This window comes from Amblyomma americanum, chromosome 7 (assembly GCF_052857255.1).
Source record: "Amblyomma americanum isolate KBUSLIRL-KWMA chromosome 7, ASM5285725v1, whole genome shotgun sequence".
Classification (NCBI taxonomy): domain Eukaryota; kingdom Metazoa; phylum Arthropoda; class Arachnida; order Ixodida; family Ixodidae; genus Amblyomma; species Amblyomma americanum.
The window spans coordinates 29,294,271-29,317,735 of NC_135503.1; the positions used below are offsets into that span (position 1 = coordinate 29,294,271).

A 23,465-nucleotide genomic window follows, 5' to 3' on the forward strand; every position below is an offset into this window, starting at 1 on the left:
ATGTGATTGGAAGGTCTAAAGCATTTATTTATTTATTTATTTATTTTTCAGATGAGAAATGTGATAAGGAAAAAGAAGTAGTTGCTGGTTCTGAGGAGTCCTTGTCAAAGGCTGCGCCATCACAGGAAGCTGTGCCTGACACGGCTGGCACTGAGGATGCCTCCCAAAAGCAGGCTCGGGCTAACCGCTCCATGTCATGGAGCCCTGAGCCCAACTCTGTGGCAACTTCGTCATCTGCGCTGTCATCATCTGATGCAAGAGGAGGCTCGCGCAGTTCAGTGATCACCGATGACGAAGACAGCCAGTCTTGCAAGGATGATTTCGTGCAGACCAAAAAGTGCTTTACCAAGAAGAAGAATAGTGAAGACCAGGCCAAGGCCGCAACCTTGAGCCGTGTGCGGAGTCTCTCTGCAACAAACATTTGCCTGGATGATGCCCCACCAGAGAAGGCAGAGACGGCAGAAAGTCCCGGAAAGATTGTTGGGAAAGCCACGGTTATCCGCCGTCCCAGCATAGCGAGGCTGAAAGCACTTTTCGAGAAGTCTGACTCGGAAGATGTCAGCGGTGGGGAGGCAAGTAGGAGGCGACCTGTTTTCCGGAGTTACAGCCAGAGAGTCGCACCGCGGCGGCCTTCAGTGGCTCAAGTGCCCGATGGTGTAGAGACACCATCTGTGTCCAGATTCAAACCACTGCTATCAAAGCGCAAGAGTTTGGGTCCGTCGGCGCGAAAAGCGAAGGAGTTCCGAGATCAAGAGAAGAACCAGAAACAGCAGGGAGCAAGTTCAAGTGCAGCTTCTAAAAAGGAGAATCAGGCGGAGCAGTCTGTGAGTGCAATTTCAGCCAAGGTCATGGCTACCCCGGTGCAAATGGTGAGCTCATCAACTGACGCCAGTGCTAAACCGCCAGTCCTTGTGACAAGTTGGTGTGGTGATGGTGCTGGTGGTGGTGGCGGCGGCGGCAGCAACAGTGTGTGGGAAAAGAACGTCCTCTATAAGTCATTCAGCAGTTCTAACCTTGCTGGCCTTGCTTCGTCACAAGGTGGCTCTGGTGTGCCAGTTTCGAAACCCCTCTCCGGAACTTCAAGGAATTCATTTTCCAGCAGCGTTTCATCAAAAATTGGCCAGCAGTGCGATCCACCACCGCAGTTGCCAACGAAAAAGCGAACAGTGCAAACCTTCTACGCTCCTCTTCCATTCTATACTGTCGACACAGCAAGAAAGTCTCAGACCCTTCCTGCTCTCAGTGGTGCTGACGATGGACAACCTCAGAAGAGTGAGCACCTGGGAAGCAGCATCTACGATTTCTTACCAAGGAAAGATGCTGATGTACCTCCCAGGCTTCCGCCAAAAACAAAATTCACAAAGCCACAGCCACCCGTTGTCCCAATATCAGCTTTGAATAACACTTACGTAAACGTGTCGGACATGATTCTGGCTAGAAACGAGCTAATGTCTCGTTTATCGGATGGCCGGTATATGAACGTCAGCCAGGAAGCAAAGGAGAATATGAATCGCATTGAGAATGTGATCAGGCAACATCCTCGTGGGGCTATAATTGATCTCACATCGAGGAAGTCATTCAACGATCGCATCGCTTCAGCTTCCATTTCAAAGTATGAGCAGGTATGGGATGGGAAGACGTTTGTGAAGAGGAATCTCGGTGGCAACGAGGCTGAGGCAGTGAAGGGCACCATTACTGGTCAGCCTGTTAATGTTGAAGGAAGTCAGCGGTATGGTGCACGGAGAGACGGCTGTGAAAGTGGCACATTTGCGGATGGCTCCAGCAGCAAGGAAAAGTCGGCAACACTTCCCTCTGCATTTCGCACACATGGCCATGCTGGTCAGAAAGAGCTCTCACCTCACATTGCAAGGCAGGACCCCCTAGCTCTGTCTTCATCAGATATGGACACCTCAGACATCTACACAACACACGACGAAAGGTCGGGCACAGAGTATGATACGCTCTTTGCAGAGTCTAGTGATGCCACTGAAACCGACGCGCCTTGCGAAAAAGATGCAACGTGGAAAGGCTTGGTAGGTCTTCATTCGGGGCATGCGCAATCTGTGCCTCTGCAGTTTGTGAAGAATGTGCCTGGTTCACACACCGAGCAGCGTGTTGCCAGAATAATTGACACAGAAGTTAAGCGACCTTTGCCACCGTACGAGACCATCTACCCAACGCAGACCGGTGTTATCAGCAGCAGTGGCAGGGCCCTCTACTTGGCAAGTAATCCACCCCCGAAACCACCACGCACTTATGGCTACTGCAGTACCAAATACGAAATGGGACGCGTTGGTGCAACTGTGGGCTCACCGAAGAAAGTCCAACCACCTCATGAAAGCATATACCAAGTGCCTCCTCAACCAAGAACAACACCACACATGATATCTAGGCCACTTCACCGACTGCCACCTTCGTGTGATCCATTGGCCTTTGCGCCTTCATCAGTGCCAAACTTTGGCTCCGTCCCATTTGTTCCTGTGTACCACCCACGCCAGGGAGTGTCGGCCATCAAAAGCTCAGATTATGAAAACGTTTATGCCTGCCGCTCGGCAGCTGTGGTGGATCCACAGGCGATGAGGCAGCAGGGGTCGCGCATTGTGAAGCACCACTCCGAGTATCGTCCCCAAATCCGCGTACCTCGACAGGAGCCTGTGGAAGCCACAAGGCCTGGCAACACTGCACCACCTGCCAAGGTTCCCCTGCAGCACTCATTTTCTGATGCCAGCATCTACGAAGCACTTCGCGGTTCACTTTCTCACCAGCAGCAGCAGGTGCAGCAAGAGCAGCAGAGACTAGCTGACATCCAAGCCCAGTATGCAGTCGTAGTGAAACCGAAGAAATCTGGCCTGCAGAAGAGCAAAACAGCAGTGTCTGAGAGTGCACTTCTGGGACCTCTAGGGCCCTCTGCTCCTCCGCGATGCCGGCGGCAACCACAGCAAGACTCCGCTGGTGAGTTGCGTGCATTGCAAGCTAAAGCTGTGTGGCCGTTGTGATGATTATGGGAAATACATATCCATACATTCTTTCTCCCCTTTAGATTCCTCTGATGGGGCAGGCTGCAAGGTAAGCGAGCCATTGATTGAACTGCCTTTAAAAATTGGGATGTTGTAAAAGTTCCTCTTGAGCCACTTGGTTTAAGGCTCTGAGCTCTTCATTCTCTGGTTGTTGCATGCCACCTTCAAGTGGTTTAATCACTGTTTGACAAGCTGAATGTGGAGAATGTTATGATTACTAAGCCTTGCTTTATCTGTTGTGTTGCATTGCTTTCAGCCACAGCATAAGCATTAGTTTTAGCCCATAGCACTGGTCTCCCACACTCAGATTTCGCAGAGCCGTGAGATTTGATGGTAGTATTTGTCTGGTGCCATGTATAGCTCTGCAGCTGACCAGACTAGCCTCCTGTTTTTCAGGTCGAGAAGCAGGGAGCTGGTGATGATGTTGCACAGGTTCACATGAAGCCCAACAAGAAAGGGTCAAACACTGGAGGTAAAAGTAAGTACAGATGTAAACCAGGAAGGGAGTTCCCTTTCTGCGCATATTACTCTTGCATTTGTTGCTTAATTCTCTTGCCCTTGATTGGTTATTATGGTCAATTCTGTAAATTTGATCTACGCTCACTGAGTCACTGCTATACAGGAACCTTAGCCGGCATTTATTAAAAAATCTAATGACCTCTTTTTGTTGTAAACCTTTAATTTGTCTAGATCTTGAGAGCAAAATACCATACTGAGAATTTGGAGCAAACAGCAGCTGTCTTATTGGTACTTGCCACTAGTATGTGCATAGTGTTTTATTTGTACAGTCACTCTCTGCAAAGTGTTAACCACTGGAACATGACTGTCTGTGTATTTATGGTACGAACACTGCACCACACACACAGTGGAAACATTTCATTAATGGCACTTTTTCGATTTGAAAAGTGATGCATGCGTTGCTCTTTTTTGTGATTCAGGCCAGTCCAAGGAGGGAAGTTCTAGCGGCAGCGAAGGCAGTGGCTTCATCTCGGGAACTCTCAGCAAAGCCTTTGGGAGGTTGAACCCTTTCTACAAGGTAAGCCAAGCTGGCCCAACAAACTTCTGCATCATTTTATTTCTAGGCTTCATTGACAACAGCAGCATATTGTTAGAGCGTGAAGAAATTATACCACAAATTGCGAGGATTGTCTCGGCCTGACAGATGGCTATCATGGTAATGGAAGTGCAGAGAAAGGTTTTTGAGTTTACTGCCAAAGTTGTACTAGTTTATAAGGTAATGGCTCTTTCAATAGTGAATTAGTAGCTGCTAAGCCATGTGACTGCATTTTATATAGGTGCCTTGGGAGTAGCTGAGGTTTGAAGTGTTGTTGTTTGTGCAAAAATTCTTGGTTTCTGGTATGGTTGACAACAATCCAAGCCCATCTCTGGACAGCTCGAAATGGTTTCATGCTGAAGTAAACAGAACAGCCATCTGTTGGCAGAGAGCTGCTCACACGATAGACTCACTTGAAATGCACACAGCTTGCTGAAGTGAACGCACCTGTTGTGACACTGCCACACAAAACCCGAAACCCCCATGGTGAGGGTAGTTGTGCAGCTTGTGTATATGTATGCGTGAAGCCTGGCATTGGCGTGATATATCTAAAGCAATTCAATTTTGCACAGCCCTCTTAGTAGTAGATAGTCACCACATTCATCATTCGCCATTAGCAGTGGTGGGAATGCTGCACCAGTTGTGCCAGCCTGCACAATTGCAATAAGCCAGCAGCCAAGAACTGGAGTGAATGTGAAGTGGCGAAGGCTGCTGCCTAATGTGCATGGGCATGATTCTGGTTTATTTTCTCTATGCTTGGCGAAAGAGATGACTAATGTAACTCAACTCCATCTCATCTCACTTTATAGCCCTTTACCTTCTATTTATAGCACAAGGTGTGCATGTGCTTTGAATATTTGTCTCGACAACTGTACCAACATTGTTCGAAACAAACATAGGAAGAGCACATGCAAAAAAAAAATGTTTTCTAGAGGCTGAATTAGCGCTAAATGTTGGTTGCAGTTCCATCACGCATCCCATTGGGTCAACATATTACCGCAAGTAAGGTTTTTGTGCGCGTTACAGCTCAGCGTTACAGCTGAGCTTCTGGTTTGTTTGTGTGGTAGGATCATGTTAACTCGAACTTTCAGGGTAGAATGTTAGTTCGATTAAATCAGAGTTCTGACTAAACTGAGCCACTCCAATGAGTGAGAGCTATTTTCTGTATATTGGCATACAGTGACCACATTGCACACGCATGATCCTGAGTTTTAGTCTCTGCTGGACACCTTCGACACAAGATTTTGAAATATAGTTATAATGCGAAGAACCCGTCTGGACCAATTTCCTTGCAAATATTTTAAGGGGAAGCAGCAAAAGAAGCACATGGGATGCACACAGCAGCGCCAAGACCATGATCGAAGGAAAACTGCGGTGTTGCTTGAGAGGAGGACTGCGCATGCACGATAAAATGCTTCGTTGCGAGATGCGCTACCATGTTGCACTGCAAGAAAATGTCTGCGCTATGCCGTGAAACAGCGGCGATGTGATCGTGGTCCTGCTGCATCATTGCAATTCAAATGAAGCACAGTGCCCATGCTCATCCCGGAAAGATCACTCTGACCGATGGCCTGTTTATTTATTGCATCTTTCCTTAACTTAGTTCCTTGTATCGGAGAGTATTTGAGGGTGCTAACTGTGCAAATATAGTGATGCGGGAGCACATAGTCATGTGACAATTTTTGAATCTTGCTGTCTTTATTTTAAGCTTAAAAAAAAGAAACCATGCTAAAGTTACATTGACGAAAACTGATATGGGCACTTCTCAGTGTGCCCCTCAACTTTGCCATATAAAATTTTTGCTAAAAATAATTCTCTAATTCAAATTTATCTTTGTTAAACAATTAGCAAATTAGTTACATTTAATATAGATAAGGACCTTGCCTTGATGACTACTTAAATCCTGTACTTGTCAAATCTTCATGCAGCGTATTGTTCCTAAACCACAGTGTTAAATAATCAGCCAATAGTATACTTTTTACCGGATCTTGCTGCTGAAGTGCTGACCTTTTTGTTACTGCAGCCTGTGCTATCTATGGAAGGTAGCTGTTAGTCAGCAGAAAGAAGGGTGGCATGCAGAGGTTTTTTTACTAAATGCAATGGACTGTTAGATAGATGTAACCATGATACAATATCTAGGCACCTTTCTTGCTCAGATTGCAAAGGTGTTCCTGCAGTTGTGAAAAGTGCCACTCGGGCTTCTTTTTTTCTGAGAATGGAGAAGAGGTTTCACTATTTTATACTTTTTTCAGAAAATGCTTTTGTTGTAAATTGCAAATAGTTTTCAAATGTCAGCTTTTGTTACCTTTAGCAGTAAGCTTTAGGGGCCATAATTTAGTGATAAGCAGGAGGAAACACTGTCAGGAGGAGTTGGACTTGACATATGCAAAACATTGTTCACTTCGCAGCAAAGTAAAACTGGACGATGTATGTATTGCTGCATTGAGGGGCGATACAAGAGGTGCTTCTGTTGACGCATATTTTGAAGCGAATATTTTTCCAGCATCTTGTAACTCACTGGCTTCATGGATTTTGACCTTAATATCACCAGATGGCGAATCGCCTGTTTAGGATGAGGAGGAGGAATGACAAAAAGGGGGGGGGGTGTTGACTGAGCTGGTGGTGGGAGTTTTCAGTCCAGAACCCCAGTGGTCATGGCCGACGAGCGCACCGGTTGGATGAGGGCTCATTAGCTCTCCAAGGTGACGCTGGTCAGTTGTACCTCCCACTGCTCAGGTGATGTGTCTGGTGTCTGTAAATGTACGATTTAGCCTGGCACCCCCGTTATATGTGAAAGAGCGTTGGACTAGCGCTACGCCAAGGGCAAGTGTTTTCGTATTGGGTGGGATGGATTTTGTGATATCTTGAAAGGTTTGGAAAAGTATTGTTTTAATTTGACATCATGTGTGGGCTCCACTGAGGTGAGGCGCCTGTGTGGTGGTGGATAAATCCGGCGGTTGAGACGCTAGGCCTCAAGGCATTCGAATACTTGGGTGGTAAAGGTACAAGGTGTGGGGGGTAGACAGCTCCGCTCGGTAAGATCACGAGCAATAGTGTTAACCCTCTCGTTCCCCTCAAGGCCCTTGTGGCGTGGGGTCAATGTAATGCAATGATGTTCAGTGAGGCAGGAGCCCAAAATGATCACCGCCTGAGTGGGTGGTTGGCCTGTCGTGTACTAATTGCAGCAGGCTTGTTGTCAGTGACTATGTGGGAAGGGGCACCGATGTTACCAAAATGTTTGATAGCCAGTGCCACTGCAGTGGCCTCTGCTGTGGCTGTGCTCTCGGCCCATACATAGGCCGTTGTTAGAACAGCGTTTAAGCCAGGTTGGGAAGCGAATGTGTTAATGTATACTGCAACACTTGGTTTGCCAGATGACACCTGCAGCCTTTCAAGGCATGCACGTTGGCACATAGAAAGAGAAAATATTTTTTGCATTTCTCGTAATAGATTTTTTTTTTTCTTCAGAGCAACTCGGGAAGTTCTGAAGAGGCAAAGAAGAAGCCCGTGACTCAGCCCGCAAGTGAGTGTCACTGCTTGACTGATACATAAAAGGTTTTGTGTTGTGTATGGCTATAAATTTCTGATAACAAAGTAATCTGAATCAGTGCAATCGCTTGCACAGTGCTACTTCAGTGGGTGATTTGTACAGTTGAAGTTTGATACAACGAACTTGGTAACATATACACTTTAATTCACAGTATGAAAATTTCATGGCATTGTAATTCAGTGTTTTGAAAAACTTCCTGCATGTGTTCTAGCGCTGCCGAGAAATCCTTTATTTGTGCAGTGGTAGGTCATTCCTTTTCTTTGTACCTCCCTCATGGCTTCAGCATGGTGCATTTAAACATTGGAGGAAACAGGCACTTCCACAGACTTGCTGATGTGTGGGCAAGCTCACATTTCACCTCAGCAGATCCACTGTACCCCTGTATGCCATTAACGATAAACTTGTAATTTACCTTCTATTTTACAAGGCAGTTGTAGCCGCTTTGGTGCACACAGCTCTGCCATTGTGATCCTTAGCAATTTTTCTGCTCAGAAGTACAGTGGACGAAGGTTCTGTGTTTCCTTCTGCACTGTCCACTTTTGGACTGCCAGGATTCTCAGCCACCTTGTTTTGGAAGCCGATTTGAGAGCCAAAAGCAGCGCTCAGTTGTCTCATTCTCTTTGGGCCTCTTGCTCAGTGCAGAGCATGTCTGTGTGAACTTGAAAGTGTTCACTTTGATCGAGCAGTGAACCGAGAATCATGCAGGAGATTATTGGTTATCTGCTGAAATCTGCTGTTTCAGTAAGGAAGATAGCTGTTTCTCATGGCTTCTTGACAGCAGACTCTGCTGCTATCTTGCCACACTTTGGCAATGCCCATGTGAAGTGATGTGAAATGCCACTGTGACCATTTGCATTGGAAGCTTAGATGCCTTAGCTTTGTTCGCATGTGGAACTGGAACTTTAGGAAACTGAATTTTGAAGGCACAGACCTCATTGTATCATTGTACTGGTAAGACAGTGAGGCCAGTACTCACCTATGAGGAGGAAACTTGGAGGCTAACAAAAAGCATTGAACATAAATTGAGGATGACGCAGCGAGCTATGGAAAGGAAAATGATAGGTGTAATGTTAAGAGACTGGAAGAGAGCAGAGTGGCTCAGGGAACAAATGCGAGTTAATGATAACCTAGTTGAAATCAAGAAGAAGAAATTGGCATGAGCACGGAATGTAATGCAACGGCAAGGCAACCAATGGTTGTTAAAGGTAGCGGAGTGTATTCCAAGAGAAGGCAAGCGTGGACGGATGAGATTAGAAAGTTTGCGGGGATGCGATGGCTGCAGCTTGCGCAGGACAGAACTTATTGGAGGGATACGGGAGAGGAGTTTGTCCTGCAGTGGTTGTAGTTAGGCTAGATATGATGATGGTGACAGTGTTTTAGAGATGTTTCAAAGCCTTCGTAAAGAGTTTTTCTTTTTCCTATACCAGCAACAAGCCCTAAAAAGCCAGAAGTGCCTAAAAAGCCAAGCAACATCTCTGTGCTGCGAATGTCCAAGAAACGACCGGCGCCGCAGCCAAAAGTCTCGAAGGCTCCAGACTTCTCAGAACGCCCTCTTTCTCAAGGCCCCAATGACTCTTCGGGGTCTGAACACTGGACACAGGTCTAAAAATGCTCCTGACACTTTTTTGCAGTTGCCTTATCGCACAGAAAAGATTCAGTGTGTGACCAACCCATCCTTGTTTTGTTTGGGCACAAGCCATCTTGTTCTCATCCCCTTTGTGAATAGAATGTTGTCAAGTCAATGCATTAGTGTTGGAAGCTGCTTGTACTCGGCAGCGACAGTCACCCCGCGTTTGTTCAAAGGCGTTTCTACTTAATATAAGTGGATTTCACAGCCTGTCAGCTCTCCACAATCGGTGTGTTGCGACAGTTGAGTGAGAGTCACTCTTTACGCTCATCTTTTCTGGCTTCTGCTGAATAGGTTTTCAGAGATGCTGGAGATGAGTCCTTCTGTCTTAATGTAACCTTTGTTCCTTTTTTTTATTTGCTTTTAGTATTTATTGCTAGCATTATTTTACAAGCTTTTTTTTTTCCCCACTGTTCTAGGTTACATTTTACGTTGCAGAAAAACAATTGCTGGACACTCCATTTAACAGCTTGTTTTGTTTACTGCGGTTGTGTATACTTGACTGTTTTTATGCCTATTACTATCTCTTCTTTTTCGGTTATTTAATGGTAGATTTTCACTTGTGTAATGGAAGGGATGTATGTACCTGCAGCCGTGAAATCCTTTTTTGAAAGAAACGACATGGCTCATTGGAAACAAACCTGCATGTACAGGGCTTCTAAAGAAGCTGAATTGGGCAGAGGCCTGCAGGTATCAGAATCAGAACATGGTCATGGTCGCCAGTGCCAGTCACTGCTGCATCCAGGTAAACACAAGAATCGCAATACCGCACCATAACTATAAGACTCGTGCTAGCTCCTACACTGCTGTTGGCGCTTAAGTGTAATTTGTCATAACACCATTCATTATAATAAGGGAGTAATTCCTCATTTGCGTCCACCCAAGTGCAGCCATACGGCTACAAAGGAAAGCTTCCCACTTTCCCACATCGAGTTATTGATCAGTTTGCTCTCGCCCTACCATGAGCTTGCCGTCCCTGTTAGCTCAGTTCGTAGAGCGACTGCTCCAGTGGAGCAGTGGTCTCAGGTTCGAACCCTGGACCAGGGCTGCAAAGTTTCTGAGAAAGCTGTGTAGTAGCTTTCCTTTGTAGCCTTATGGCTGCACTTGGGTGGATGCCAATGAGTAGTTACTTCCTTATTACAAATCTACTCTACCTTGGAGGACTCTCCTAAAACATTTGACCAACACCATTCATTGTGGTGTCGCAACACACACCCAAATGTGTTTGAACGGGCATCCTCAGTGATGCGGGTGCAGCCATTCGATTTGCAAAAAGAGCAATGTCTGAATCAAAATGTGACCTTTGGGAGTCTTGAGTATGCTTGAATGTTGCCAGTTAGTACTCCCAGTTTTTTCTATTTTTGCTCTTGCTACATTTTCTTGGGCCATCGGTGCTAAAAAGTCCTCAATGGCATAACGCCTGTGCATTACTGCTTGATATGATGTTTGCATTGTCATAGAATCTTCAGCGCTCTTTAAGAATGTGATGAACTTGTGGAACTGCATTGCCAGTTTTTAATTTTCTCGTTTGTGACATTTTGACTGTGTCCGTATCCACTGGGTGCCTACGTATAAAAATCTCTCTACTCATTTTACAGTGTTCCTGTGTAGTATATGACAAACGCAGCACATAAATGATGAGTTAAGTCTATATTGCCCATGGATTTGAAAAATGAAGAGGGAAGTTGTCCATGGCAGATTTAAGAGGTTGGTTTAAGCTGTTACATGATGCGTCAGTTCCCACACAACTTGCATAACATTAGCTGTCCTGGAGGACTTTCCTTGTGGTTGATTGCAGCAAAGGTCCGACATCATGCATTGGTTTATTCAACCTCGGTGATAAAAGTAGTACCTGTCATGTGAATTTCAATGCAATCTACAGTTGGCGTTGGCCATGTCCCCCCAGTGATACACTTGCCTTGCTGCGAGCTTCTCTTCCTTTGTTTTCAGTGCAGCGCAAACCTGCTGCAAAGTCCTGCTGTGGGCTTGGCACTTTTATTTTTATTTTTACTGCCCAGTCTAGCGTATGTATTCAGCTTTGGTTCATATGGTTGGTGCGTGTCAAATTGGCAATGAATGCTCGGGTCTGATTGTTGCAACTGCCAATTTTTGACACGAAATTGTTTAATGCCAGTTCTTAAAGGAGTACACACATGACTTTTTTTTTTTTTTCCTTTCATGTGGTCCACAACGCAGACTCCTCTGATAAACATTGTGTTTTCATCCGTGAGTTTCAGTTTCTTAAATTTTCAAAAACTAGTGGAACTGGGAGCAGCAAAACGTCAAAACTTGAATGCACAAATAATGTAATTGTGCACTTTGGTGCCTTATGCGCCCCTTTTTATTGTAATGTACAGCCTTGGTTGAAAGTCTTCAGGCCACAGGGTTTGTTTTTGAGGCATATGATTGGGCAGTTGTGAATGCCCAGAGTTCCAAATCTCTGGAGAGAGAAGACTTCCTCTCACACCTTTGAACTTTTCAAACTTCTGGAGTGGTAACACATTACAATTGCAACTTCTTACGCATGCTACTCAACATGTCATGCTGACTTTATTCACAAGTGCAACATAGAAGATGCTTGTTAATGAAAAGATAATTTGGAGCTTCTTTTGCACGATTCATAATACAGTTGTCTACGCTTCAAGACAATCACTCTTGTTTTAGGCGGAAAAATTAAAGCTGAAATTTTATCTGTCTGCCCTTTTAAACCACCTTGGATTACTGTATGTTGCCTGCTGGTAACAGGCGGCAAACACTTAGATTTCAGCAAGCAGATTGTTGCCAATGTTCTGTTTGTGACCTTATATTTCAGCGCAGTATTGTTGTTGGCTTTCTTGGTTTTATTTTTTATTGGTAGCAGAGGTTTTCCTTGCCACTGTAAGCATTACGGCTTTCATGATAGAGTTCCTAGCAAAAAAGTTTCCGCTTGATTTTAGTTTTCAGATGGCTTTTTTGGTGCATCAGGAAGCAAACACTGCTCTGTGCATCTGACAAATTATGTTTTTACATATTAAGTTATTAGCCTTCATTATTTGATTGCATGCATTGTGAATCATGTTATGTGTTTTTAATTCAAGGTCAAATCAAGTTTCTTCCATGTCCATTTACCCTGTCGCACATTGAGTTTGCGAGCAGAATGTTGTGTTATCTATGTGATAGGCAGCTGACAACAAGCCTGTGCTGTAGAAATGTTTATAATGTGCAAGTTGGTTTTTTTTCTTTCATAATCCTGTTAGTTTTTCTTGCTGCATTTGTATGTTAGCTGGAATGACAAGGGAGTGTTCACTTGCTGCATGTAGCTGTCGTTTAGTGTAAATATGTGGCATGCAAACAGTGATAACTATAGAATGGAAGTGTGCAGTTTTTGCAACTGCTCAAGCACATGTAACCCCTGTAATGCCTAGGTAAAGAAAATTCGGTAGGATAAAAGTTATGAACTTGATGAAATGTGAAAAACTGGTTGATACGTCGACAAAAATATGATTATATTCAGTTCCATAGATAGCAGGCAACGATGCCAAAGCTAGCGCATCTGTTCGCGCAGGCTAATTTCATGCCCCCAAGAAGTAGTTCACCCTACTATCAAAGTGAGCACAAGCATATTTCGTTGTGACAGATCTTAAGTGCCGTGAATGGCAATCTCCTGGACTTCGTTTTACCTCTTGCCACATTTTCATCCTCCAACTCTTTGAGAAGTAAGAATGACTTTGGTGGACTGATACGTGACTGGTAGCGAATCGCCCTTATTACATCCGTGCCTAAAAAGTAGTTTATACTCAGTGAAAATTATAGCCAGAAGGTCAGAGTGCTGAGCGCATCGCAGCTTCAGCCGTAATTTTAAGTGCTACCACTTCGTTTTATACCTCTCTTCGCTTTCGTTCAAACACTCACTGAGGATTGGAGAAGGACGAATGATGCGTGGCAGAGTAATATGGTTTCGCGGACACACTACATCCGCAGCCTTTGCAGTGTTGCCTGCTATGCATGTAACAGAGTATAGTGTTCAGTTACAGTTAGCAAATTAGGATGATTCCCCCTAACAACTGGACCTTGTACACACAGTAAATAATAAGTTACGTTCAAAATCATTACACCCCTTGCTGAAGTAGCAGTACTTTCATTGAAGCTTTGATAAAAACGTTAGGGAATCTAGTTTGTGCAAAACTGTCAAAATTTGATACACTTTTGCAAGCTTCACTAAAACGGTTGGCATTTGTAGTCTGTATCGTGCGATATGCCGGGCGTTACAGGGGTAGTCGCTGCAATTGTCTCTACATTGTTCTGGCCACATGCCATGCAAGCCAGTTTGTTTTAGCGAGTCCCAATATCGAGCTTCTGATGTTACCATGATCTCCCGTTTCCTGTTGTCAGTGTTCACAGTGTTCGAGAAGTCAAGAATGCGTGTCAAGATAGCACTATTTTTAGACAATAGAATGTATTTTTGACGCATTTTATGCAGTAAGATGTTCTTGTTATCTGTGTGCATGTGTGCGTGTTGCCTTAAATTTTGCAGTGCTTATTTCTGGCCAAACAAAAAAAAAAATTGTGCAGTGATGTCCCATCAAAACAATGTTTTGTCTTTTAAAAAGATTGATTCTAGTCCCTTCAAGCTAGGGGTCATTAGCACAATCAAAATGCAAAGCCACTAAAAGCAACATTGAGAATGTTAGAAATCTGCTTTAACTGTTGAGTTGGCAAAAAAATAGTCAGCACTTTTCATTAGCATCGCACTGTCACGCCATTTTGCTCAAGAGAATAATGCTCGAACTTTGACTGCCCTCTGTGTTCACATTGCGGGATAGAGGTCACATCATTGCTTTGCGCTGCAGTGCCTAATGCCTTGTCCTCTGCAGCCTGTTCCTAATCGTCCAATTCACATTTTGCCCTTTCTATTCATAGTTTCAGTTCTCATCGGTTCTAAAAGATGTGTTAAACGTGCCAAAGTAACAGAGCTTCATTTTTATTCTTTCAGTACCAATAAGCTAGCGTTGTTTCAGTTACTTAAACAGAAAGTCTATGTGCACATGCACAAGTGCTGTATGCTTTCCATCGTCTTAAAAGAGGTGCAGAATGTCAAAATTTGGCCATAAATAGAAGCAGCAGCTGTTGCAGTTTTTAGGCTATGATACGAGGTGTTGAATGTAATACACTGTTGAGTACAAGTGACTTATAAAGCTAGGAAAACCTTTATATCATGTTTACTCACTTGTACCGAATTTGAACAAATGCAGCATGTGTACCTAAGGGACATGCTGTGATCCCTGCTATTATTGTGGAGCAGTTCAGTGTAGGTTTAGGCTTTTTAAGTTATTTGATTGCTAGGCTTTGGTCTTCATTGTTTAGCAAATAGCATTTGTGTTGTACAGGGTGCCTTAGTGCCCATCAGTGCAATGTGATTTTAATTGCAAGCCTGCTAGGGGCTGTCTGTATGAGATGTGCCTTCAGTCAGGGCAGCATCATTTTACGGTTTACATCAGTTGCTGTTTCATCTTGCATCATTGCCCTTTTTGGCTGTGACGTCACGGCATTTGTATGTACATACTCAAATTAAATTTCCCATTCATTTGCTGTGCAGCTGTGTGTTCAGTGGTGGCAGTGTGGACAACAATGCTGATTTTTCTGTCAAATTCGCTTTAATGATGGCACATGATGTCACAATATGACCAAGACTCATTGATAAGAATGAAAACAGTAGTTCGTGTCTTCAACTAGACAGATGTTCTCTCGTCACGTACGTACAAATCATTATGGCACTTTCTTAGTGTTCTAGATGCTGGTCTCTGGAATAAACATGACAATTCAACACATTGCTGAGCACGATTTTTCTGTCAAATTCGCTTTAATGATGGCACATGATGTCACAATATGACCAAGACTCATTGATAAGAATGAAAACAGTAGTTCGTGTCTTCAACTAGACAGATGTTCTCTCGTCACGTACGTACAAATCATTATGGCACTTTCTTAGTGTTCTAGATGCTGGTCTCTGGAATAAACATGACAATTCAACACATTGCTGAGCACTATTACTCAGCCATCTAGAAACGCTTGAGACATGCCTCTTTTTATCAGCATTTGTAATATCACTGTCACGTATACATCATCACGTGCACTCTTGAAGAGGGCTGCTGCTCTTCCTTGGGAGTGACGTCATAACACACCCCGGCACGTCAATTTTTCATGCCACAATGTCTGCTTTTTTTGCTGTCTACATCTAGTAGTTGGGCACTTGCAGTGCCTCTGAAGCTATCAAGGTCCTGAGGAGTGAGGACATAAAACTTCCCAACTCTCCAGACACTGAGCTTCAGGGACGCCATAAAGGCCCTAGTTCAAGCCTCTGAAGCAGACCTTGTGGCCTGAAGATGCTTCATCAAGGATGTAAAAGCCAGTTTGCTGCTTCCATCGCTTTTAAATCAAGAAGCTGGCTGCTATGTTCCTCTATGGTTTAGTACTCTCCTTTTTGTCTTTTACTGGAACTCTGGCAAACATTCACCACCGCACAAAAAACACAAGTGGAACTTACTTAAGCTGCATGATGCAACCGTGAGTATTGGGGCATATTCCTAGACCCAGTGCTAGAATGAACAAACAAAGTAATGCGCAATGCAGTTTGTCTGGGAAACTGCTTTCACCACTTCAGTGGATTCATGACCCTTATCACAAAGCTGCTGAGCTGTAAAGTATGCAGTTTTCTGGTTCTTTCACTCCTGCCACTAACACTGAGCTCTTCGAGTTATGACTAACCAGCATGATTTTGTATTTATATCAGATAGTTACAAACATGCCATTCTAAGCTTCAGCTGTCGTGAAAAAGGTGCGCATTAGAATCTGATAAAATTAGCATTCGGTTTTGAAACTCAATGAAAAATGCCACTTAAAGGGTGCTGTTATGTGACATATAACTGCACTGCAGAACATTTGGCAATTTGAGTTCTGCCGTAGTTGTAGTTAACACTTGCCCGGTGTGTGTCATACTTGCAAAGCAGGAATTCACAAGAGGAGGAATCCGCGCTGGCACTAGCAGTATTTTATGACGCTTGGAGCTTGGACTAGTTGGTGAAGCATATTTGGAGGTGCACAGTGAGAGAAATGGCTGATGAGGTCATCCTTGGAAAGCTTGATAGAGCTTGTCCTATGCTCTCCAATCTGGTTTGTTTCTCGTCGGCTGTGTACCTCTAAACATGCAGATGATGTTGCAAAACGTAGAAAGGTACCACAGGAGTACCCCTTCTATATCTCTGCTTTGTGGCTGTACCACATGATAAGAATATCGTTCACTGGAGTGTTCTTGAATTCAGTGATCGAAGCTGAATGTAAAAAGATAAAAAAGCAAAAATGTACCAAAAATATGCCAGAGTTCCAGTACACAAGGTATCAAAATGAGGAAGACAAAAGCCTTAAAAGACAAAAAAAAGTGCATTGCTTTCTGTCATTCAGCACAGTGCACAAGCATTGTGCCATTGGGCATTGGCCGTAATCCACTTAAAAAAATATAACCAGTCGGCTCATGGGAATTCACAGGTGCAGAATCTCAAAGGTAGTGGAGGCACTAGCTTAGCCAATCCGTGTGTATAATCAGCAGCAAAAGTTAATGGGATGATGGTGCCCAGGATAAAATTTACTTTGACGAAGTCACGAAACTCAATCACCTAAAACGACAACAAACGTGAGGGACAAGTACGCTTCATTTGCTAGTTGCAATACCAGGCAACGGGGTCACAAGGCAGTGGCACAGTAAAGTTAGCCTAGTTAATCGGACTTTAAGGGAGTGGAGACAATGTCAGAATAATCCAAAGGTAAAATTGTCAAATAGCTCCCCCCAAAACTGCCAGAAGCCGTTTGAATCACTGTAAACCTATTTGGTGGAAAAATGACTATGGTTAGCTGTCTCATTGATGCACGTCACCAGCACAGTTGTGTCATCCTGGCATCTATTGCGCTCCACGACCACTTTTTTCACCTGTTCTGACCCAATTCATCAAAGTGGCCAACTTAATGGGGGCGCTTGTGGTTCAGGCAAACAGAGGTGTCGAGTAGTCATGTGATATGCAAGCAGGGAGAGTACTCGGACAGCTGTACGAACGGGGTCATGTGGCCAGCCGTGCTACGACGCTAACGTCGATGGATACAGCGGGAATGATCGACTAACATCTCTCCTGTAACATATAGAGCAATGGCGTCTCTGATTCTGAGAGGAAAACTGGATGGCAATGACGATGTTCACAGTTCCTCAAAAAGGGTTTGGTTTTATGGGGTTTAACGCCCCAAAGCGACTCAGGCTATGAAGGGCGTCGTAGTGGAGGGCTCTGGTAATTTCGACGACCTGGAGTTCTTTAACGGGCATCGATGTCGCACACTACATGGGTCTCTTGCATTTCGCCTTGATCGAAATGTTACCGCCGTGACTGGGATCGAACCCTCGTCTTTCGGGTCAGCAGCCGAGCACCATAACCACTGAGCCACCGCAGCGGCTGTTTAAACCGAAAAGTCCAACCACTACGTATCACACAGGCGTTGGCCGGGGCTCTGGCAGCAGCCTGAGTTATCCGGATTTCTGAATTTAATGAGGTTTTACTGTACAAGCAATTTTTGTCCAAGAAAATACATCAACTTTTGCTGCTGACATATACGCAGTCATACATAGTACAGCCCTGACCTGCCAAATGCAGTTTTCAATGTTCTTGGTGCAGATGATTAGACAGAGTACTGAGTCATCCATGTGCTTGTATATTCAATTTTTTTCAACCAAGTTTAGTGTAAATTGGAGGCCGACAAATATTTAAGCATATCTACATGAGTCTGTAACACTAACAAAGTTCTGTCGCCACATCTCTATATTAAGAGGCAGCAAGCATCTTTTAGCCATCTTAATGGTGCCATATGCTTATGAGCTTGGCATTCATTGCATGTATACAAATATACTGCAACAGTGAGTTGCACATACAAGAGAGTGCAGTACCATACAAAACAAACTTCTAAGTAGAATCTAAGACCTCCTGAATACCGAGAACCCTGTAAAAGGTGGTTTCTAGCATACAAGTGAAGCAGCAGGAATGTGGTGAGAAGCTCAGTATTGCTTGTGACAAAGTAACTATATTTAGTAACAGCACTTGGCTTTGGGTTCAGCAAGGGTTGCTTGGTATCATGCACAACCCTTTTGATAATTTCCTCCAGAAACCATTGCACCAACCTATTGGCAGCACTCTTACTTTTAGCTGCTATGATGAACTGGATGCTAGGACGCTTTTCTATTCACACCAAGGACCTTAAAGGGGCATGAACGACGTATTGAAGTTAGCCTGTATCATCTGATAACCACTCTTGAAGTTGCTACTTTAATTAAAAATTGAGCATTTATAGGCCAGAAAAATGCTTAAAAAATTAACACAAGCCTTGCCGCCACGATTCATTTTTGCACGCAAACTGCGCTGCGTCAAGACGTTTTCTGTGCGCGGATCCCTCAGGATAAGCTACACCGCTGTTCACTTCCAAACAATGATCACGCACTCCTTTTCAGTCTCGATGTCACGAGCTTTATCCAAGTGGTGGGAAAACTTTTAAATCTAATTTGATAGGCAATAAATATTTTTGCTGCCGGACAAACATCAGCATTAGCCACAGAACCAACTTCTACCATGAACCAAAAGTAGGATGAAGCTGTCTTCAATGTCTCTTTTAACACCCAGTGCCTGCATTCTGAGAAAGTTTGAAAGTCACCTCACATTCCATTGCTGGTGTAAATATATACATGTACAAAACCTGGTAGCAGCACCCAATGCGGAGTTTCCCACTTAACAGGATGCATGTAATTAGCGACATTCGTCTCACTACAGCAAGAATTTGCATAAAAACACAAATAACATTTCTGCTCTTGCCAAGGCAAGTCAATAGTTTACAAAAAACCATTTTTCTAAGAGAAGGAAGCTCACTAGCAGATAGGAAACTGCCTTATGACAAATGATGCAATTCCAGCTTCCCATGTGCTAAACATAGGGTCCTTCTTTTTTCTTGCTCTCTGGCCCTTCGTCTCACAGACCATGGAGTAAATGCTACCGATATGGGTGCAATGGTACTAACATTGAGTCGGCTACAAAGTTTCAACAACCTCACTTGCATCTCCCAAGCTTGTACTTGCGCATGATGTCTATGAGGAATTCGAACCGCTGCACCCTGTTGCGCAGTCTGTGCTGAGGGTTCTGCACATGGTCTGCAAAGTACGACGATGGCTTATGCGGCACATGCACCAGCCACACATGGGGAAGCACGAGAAAGACGTAGCCTGCCGCAAAGAGCTCGGTCACGTGAGTGATCTTGTTCATGCCGTAGCCTGTGAAGCGCTCGTCGTACAGCGGAAGCTGGCCAGTGTTCTTGAGCACCAGGTATGGCTCATACTTGTCACTGAATGTCTGCACCACGTACGGCTTGTCGGTGCGGTACCACTTCCAGTAGTCTGTGCTCTGGTGGGACTCGGGTGTGATGTCATGCCGAAACGGCTGCACGAAAGGGTCCTGTCTGTGCAGCAGCTGCATGAGCTCCTCTTTTGTCTGGGCGACACCGTCGGTCTTCTGTGGCAGCTCCAAGTATTCAAAGGCTGGGACCACAAATGCTACCTTGTCTGTGTTGGCCACCGATCTGTCATTGGAAGGCAAGAAAAATTTGGTTCTCGGGGCAAATGGTGCCCACTTTGTTGTGCCACTAATATAGCACTGCTTTACTTCAATCTTACTTCAAAAAACAGAGCAATGGGATGAAGACACAGCAGAGAAACAGACAACATGATTGCTGTTTCCTTCTCCAAATCCCTGTCCTGTCTTTGTTGTTTTTTTCCTGAAATACACCACTAACAAAAGCCATGCCAATTCGTTGAAAAAACTTAATGATGCCAGTCTAAGGACAGCCACTGAGGATAAAATGAAGTTCGCCTATATAGATTATTACTGCATACTAATGATAAAGAGAGGCTATTTTCACTGACGGAAAAGCTTTTGTAAGCTAAAGGAGGCCAAAAAAAATTAAATACAGGCTATAAAAGACTTTTCAAAAAGTAAACTGTGACGACACCAAGTAGTTTTCTGTTTACAGACCTCTAAGGTTAGCTTAAGCTGCCATCCACTTCCAGCTAGTGATTACAGGGTCCCTAGTGCTCCCAACATCACAATCATTGTCATGAGTTTGAAGTGAGCACAGGGAAAAATATTCTATTTTCAACCTCAAGTTTCTCATCCATTTACCTTCTGCTGCCAAACAACAAAAATCAACAAAGCCAAACAAGCCAATTTACAAATAGCAAAGATTCTGTAACATGGTGCGTTTCTTTCTCACAGCTCCATTTGCCCACATATGCTGCTACTATATTCAATGTCAAATGTTACCTTGTAGAAAGAAGGAAGTGCTTGTGAAAGTCTGGTGACGGCTGGAAATCAGCATCAGCGGTGAGGAGGTATTCGCAGTTTGTTTGTTTTATGGCAGCATTGCGCAGGGCATTGATCGGGTAGTCACCGGAGCCTGGCACACCATAGGCGAGTGACACATGGCTGTCTGGGTGCAACTTAAGGTTCTGCAACTTTTTCTGGACATACAGCTTCTGCCAGTCGCCATCTGTCTTTCCACCCTGTAAAAAAGAGACATGCATTTAGACAGTGCATGCACACTCAGTGTAGCTGTGCTATTTTAGTGCATGCAAATAATAAAGACATGATGGTTCAGCACGCTTAATTTTTTCAGAACGAGAAGACACAACAACAAATTCTCATTCAGTAAAAATTTAAGCGGGAAGAACCATCATGAACAACCTAATAGGCCCAATTCTCGCCATTTTATTAGTAATAAAGACAGATTGATGTGATCAAAATCGTAGTGTCTAATCTGAAGTGAAAAAGCTGAGCAGGTGCTGTCAGGCGCAAGAGTACTATATATCTGGAGCAGTAAAGAGGGCCCAATGAAGTACATTCAGTGTTTGAGGAGTTGACTATTGACTATTATGGGTGATTGTGTGTATAGTGATGTTGACTGGCCAGGTCTTGGGTATATGCCTGATGTATGGATCTTATCAACATTTAGGTGTTGCTATGGTCCAGCAATTGCCGGCAGAATCCGCAACGCTGATCCCACCAGTAGCTTGCAACAACCTCAACCTCTTAGACACCTAATTTTAGTTGCATGTTTTCTTCTCGGTAATAATGCGCAAGACGCTTGTACACATGGATCACTATGTGATATTTGCCTACGGCCCGTGAATAATTTTGTATTGCATTTCTTCTCTCATGCTGCTTCAGTACTGGTTTCAACAACCAAACAATGGCCGTGATGTCAAAGTGGGTTTAGGTCAAGTAAGGCATGAAAATAACAAAATAATCACCAAGACATTGTTCGTTGTCATTCCAGCTCTTGTAGCTCACTTAAGTGTTGCAACCGATTAAAACAACATAACAGCCATTATACTGCAGTTTTTTTTCATGCCTCAAGGAACCTAAGCCCGCCTGTGACATTGCAGCCATTACTTGGTTGTTGAAACCAAAACCGAAACAGTATATTATTAGTGTGAATGCCGCCTTCTTACGGCCCCTTGAAGTGAATGTAGGTTATGCCATTTGCATAATTTGTACACATGGATCACCTGTTGGTATTCTCTTCTGACCGCTAAATGATTTAGGATTGAGTTTCTTCTCTGATATATCTTGCTTGCATGCATATGAATGGAAATAAACAGCTCTAGCTTTAACCTTATAACCCTGCATACGTATGCCCTGGTGGGAAATGGTAGCCATGATACATGCATGCAGGTATAGGTATCACTGGTGCAGTTTCTCTATCTCTGTCAGGATTGGCTGGAGTGGGAAATCCTTAGAACAGTGGGGTGTGCTCCGTTTCTTTCTGTCCACACACGTGCACGAAATGGCTACAGCGTAACGGGAGGACTGCTCCAAACACAGCCGCTACCTTGACAGGCACGTATATGACCAAGGAGACAGGTCCCTCCCACAGCTGCAGCGTGTGCTCCAGGACCGGCAGTCGGTCCATGGACAGCTGAGTCACCAGCGCCACGTCCTTGATCAGGTGGCGCTTCTTGGACGAGCGGACCTTGCCCAGCAGCAATTCGTACTTGAGCTTCTGCCGGCGGTGCCCGGGTGGAAGGCTGCGTGCGGAGGTCGGGCAGTCTTCCAGGAGATCGCGGGCCCGGCAGCTCTCGCTGGCAGCGGGCTCGACCAGCGGCGTGAGCCGCACGTCCGTGAAGTGCACCACGCCGGCGTAGCCGTAGCAGCTGAGCATCACTGTGGCCGTGGCGATGGTGCGGTCGGAGCGCGACGCGGCGTAAACCCCCTCGCGCCGCGACAGCGTGCTCGTGCTCGCGGGATAGGGCACGCGCAGGAACTCCTCGCTTCCGTCGCTCAGCTTGACCAGGACCAGAGCCCCGAGGAAAGAGTCGGCCGTCTGAGACTCGAGCTGCTCGGCGGAGACGCGCAGCGAGAGGCTGAAGCTACGCAGCGTGAGGTTGCGCCGGAACGAGAGGTGCTGGTAAATGGCGCGAACGGTGCCCCGTTTGCAGGTGATGGAGAAGGCCTTGGAGCAGAGAGCCCACGGCTCGTTGAAGCACTGGATGTTGGCCGAGACGGTCGCCTGATCTTGCCACCATCCGTGGACGTCGATCTGTCCCCTGGCTATCACATCGCGGGATAAGACGTTCGACTCCGAGCCCGAAGAATAATCGCCGCAGGGCCACCCGCGTACGGTGCGGTTTGCGGCGCCATCCGCGTCATAGAGGTCGGTCTGTAAACGTCCGAACCACTGAATGAAGATGTAGATTACAGCTGTGGATAAGGCGGAATAAATAGTGACGCCGTAGAAAGCGACGCGGATAACGAAACGTAGGTTTCTCATTCTGATTCATGCCAGTGCCGGGCTGCTTACACCTCTACTGTCAGATGAGGTTAGCCAGCGAAGGACCGTGCCTTTCAGGTAACTTGAAGGCCCGGTCGTGAGCAGAACAACGGAACTGCAAGGTCGCACCGCACCACCGACTGCGGTTGACCACAACCGAGAAATAACGACCGCATTCCTAAAGAGAGATGCACTGCTTGACCAGACGACGCTTCAGCCATCACTGCAGGCATTGCGGGTTAGAAAGTTGCCAGCCCCTTTTCTTATTGGTGTCTGTCGCAAGGCGTGTATGCCGCTTATGACTGACTGACTAAACAGATAAAGACATCGTAAACATAA

General features: G+C 45.0%; 2 protein-coding genes across 2 annotated transcripts in view; one reads left to right on the forward strand and one right to left on the reverse strand.

Moving 5' to 3' along the window:
• LOC144098752 (uncharacterized) overlaps positions 1 to 14,821 on the forward strand; it is a 28,891-nt gene extending 14,070 nt beyond the window's left edge. Inside the window, exons 10-15 of the mRNA XM_077631603.1 lie at positions 52 to 2,952; positions 3,041 to 3,066; positions 3,414 to 3,495; positions 3,956 to 4,053; positions 7,540 to 7,594; positions 9,049 to 14,821. Of these exons, the coding sequence (XP_077487729.1) occupies positions 52 to 2,952; positions 3,041 to 3,066; positions 3,414 to 3,495; positions 3,956 to 4,053; positions 7,540 to 7,594; positions 9,049 to 9,227 (3,341 nt within the window). The 3' untranslated portion in view covers positions 9,228 to 14,821. The remainder of the gene's footprint in view (positions 1 to 51; positions 2,953 to 3,040; positions 3,067 to 3,413; positions 3,496 to 3,955; positions 4,054 to 7,539; positions 7,595 to 9,048) is intronic.
• Positions 14,822 to 15,495: 674 nt separating this feature from the next.
• Positions 15,496 to 23,357, reverse strand: LOC144098758 (uncharacterized). Its single transcript, XM_077631613.1, has 3 exons — positions 22,188 to 23,357; positions 20,621 to 20,859; positions 15,496 to 19,880 (listed from the first exon to the last, which is right to left on the reverse strand). Exons 1-3 carry the CDS (start codon positions 23,124 to 23,126, stop codon positions 19,355 to 19,357), a joined length of 1,704 nt encoding a protein of 567 aa, XP_077487739.1. The 5' UTR covers positions 23,127 to 23,357; the 3' UTR covers positions 15,496 to 19,354.
• Between the last annotated feature and the right edge of the window lie 108 nt (positions 23,358 to 23,465).

Excerpts from the sequence above, each read along its gene's own strand:
- LOC144098758 (XM_077631613.1), bottom strand. The coding sequence starts at position 23,126 with ATGAGAAACCTACGTTTCGTTATCCGCGTCGCTTTCTACGGCGTCACT. Across the intron at positions 20,860-22,187 it reads TCATATACGTGCCTGTCAAG|GGTGGAAAGACAGATGGCGA; the intron begins GTAGCGGCTGTG and ends TCTTTTTTACAG. Across the intron at positions 19,881-20,620 it reads CACTTCCTTCTTTCTACAAG|ATCGGTGGCCAACACAGACA; the intron begins GTAACATTTGAC and ends TTCCAATGACAG.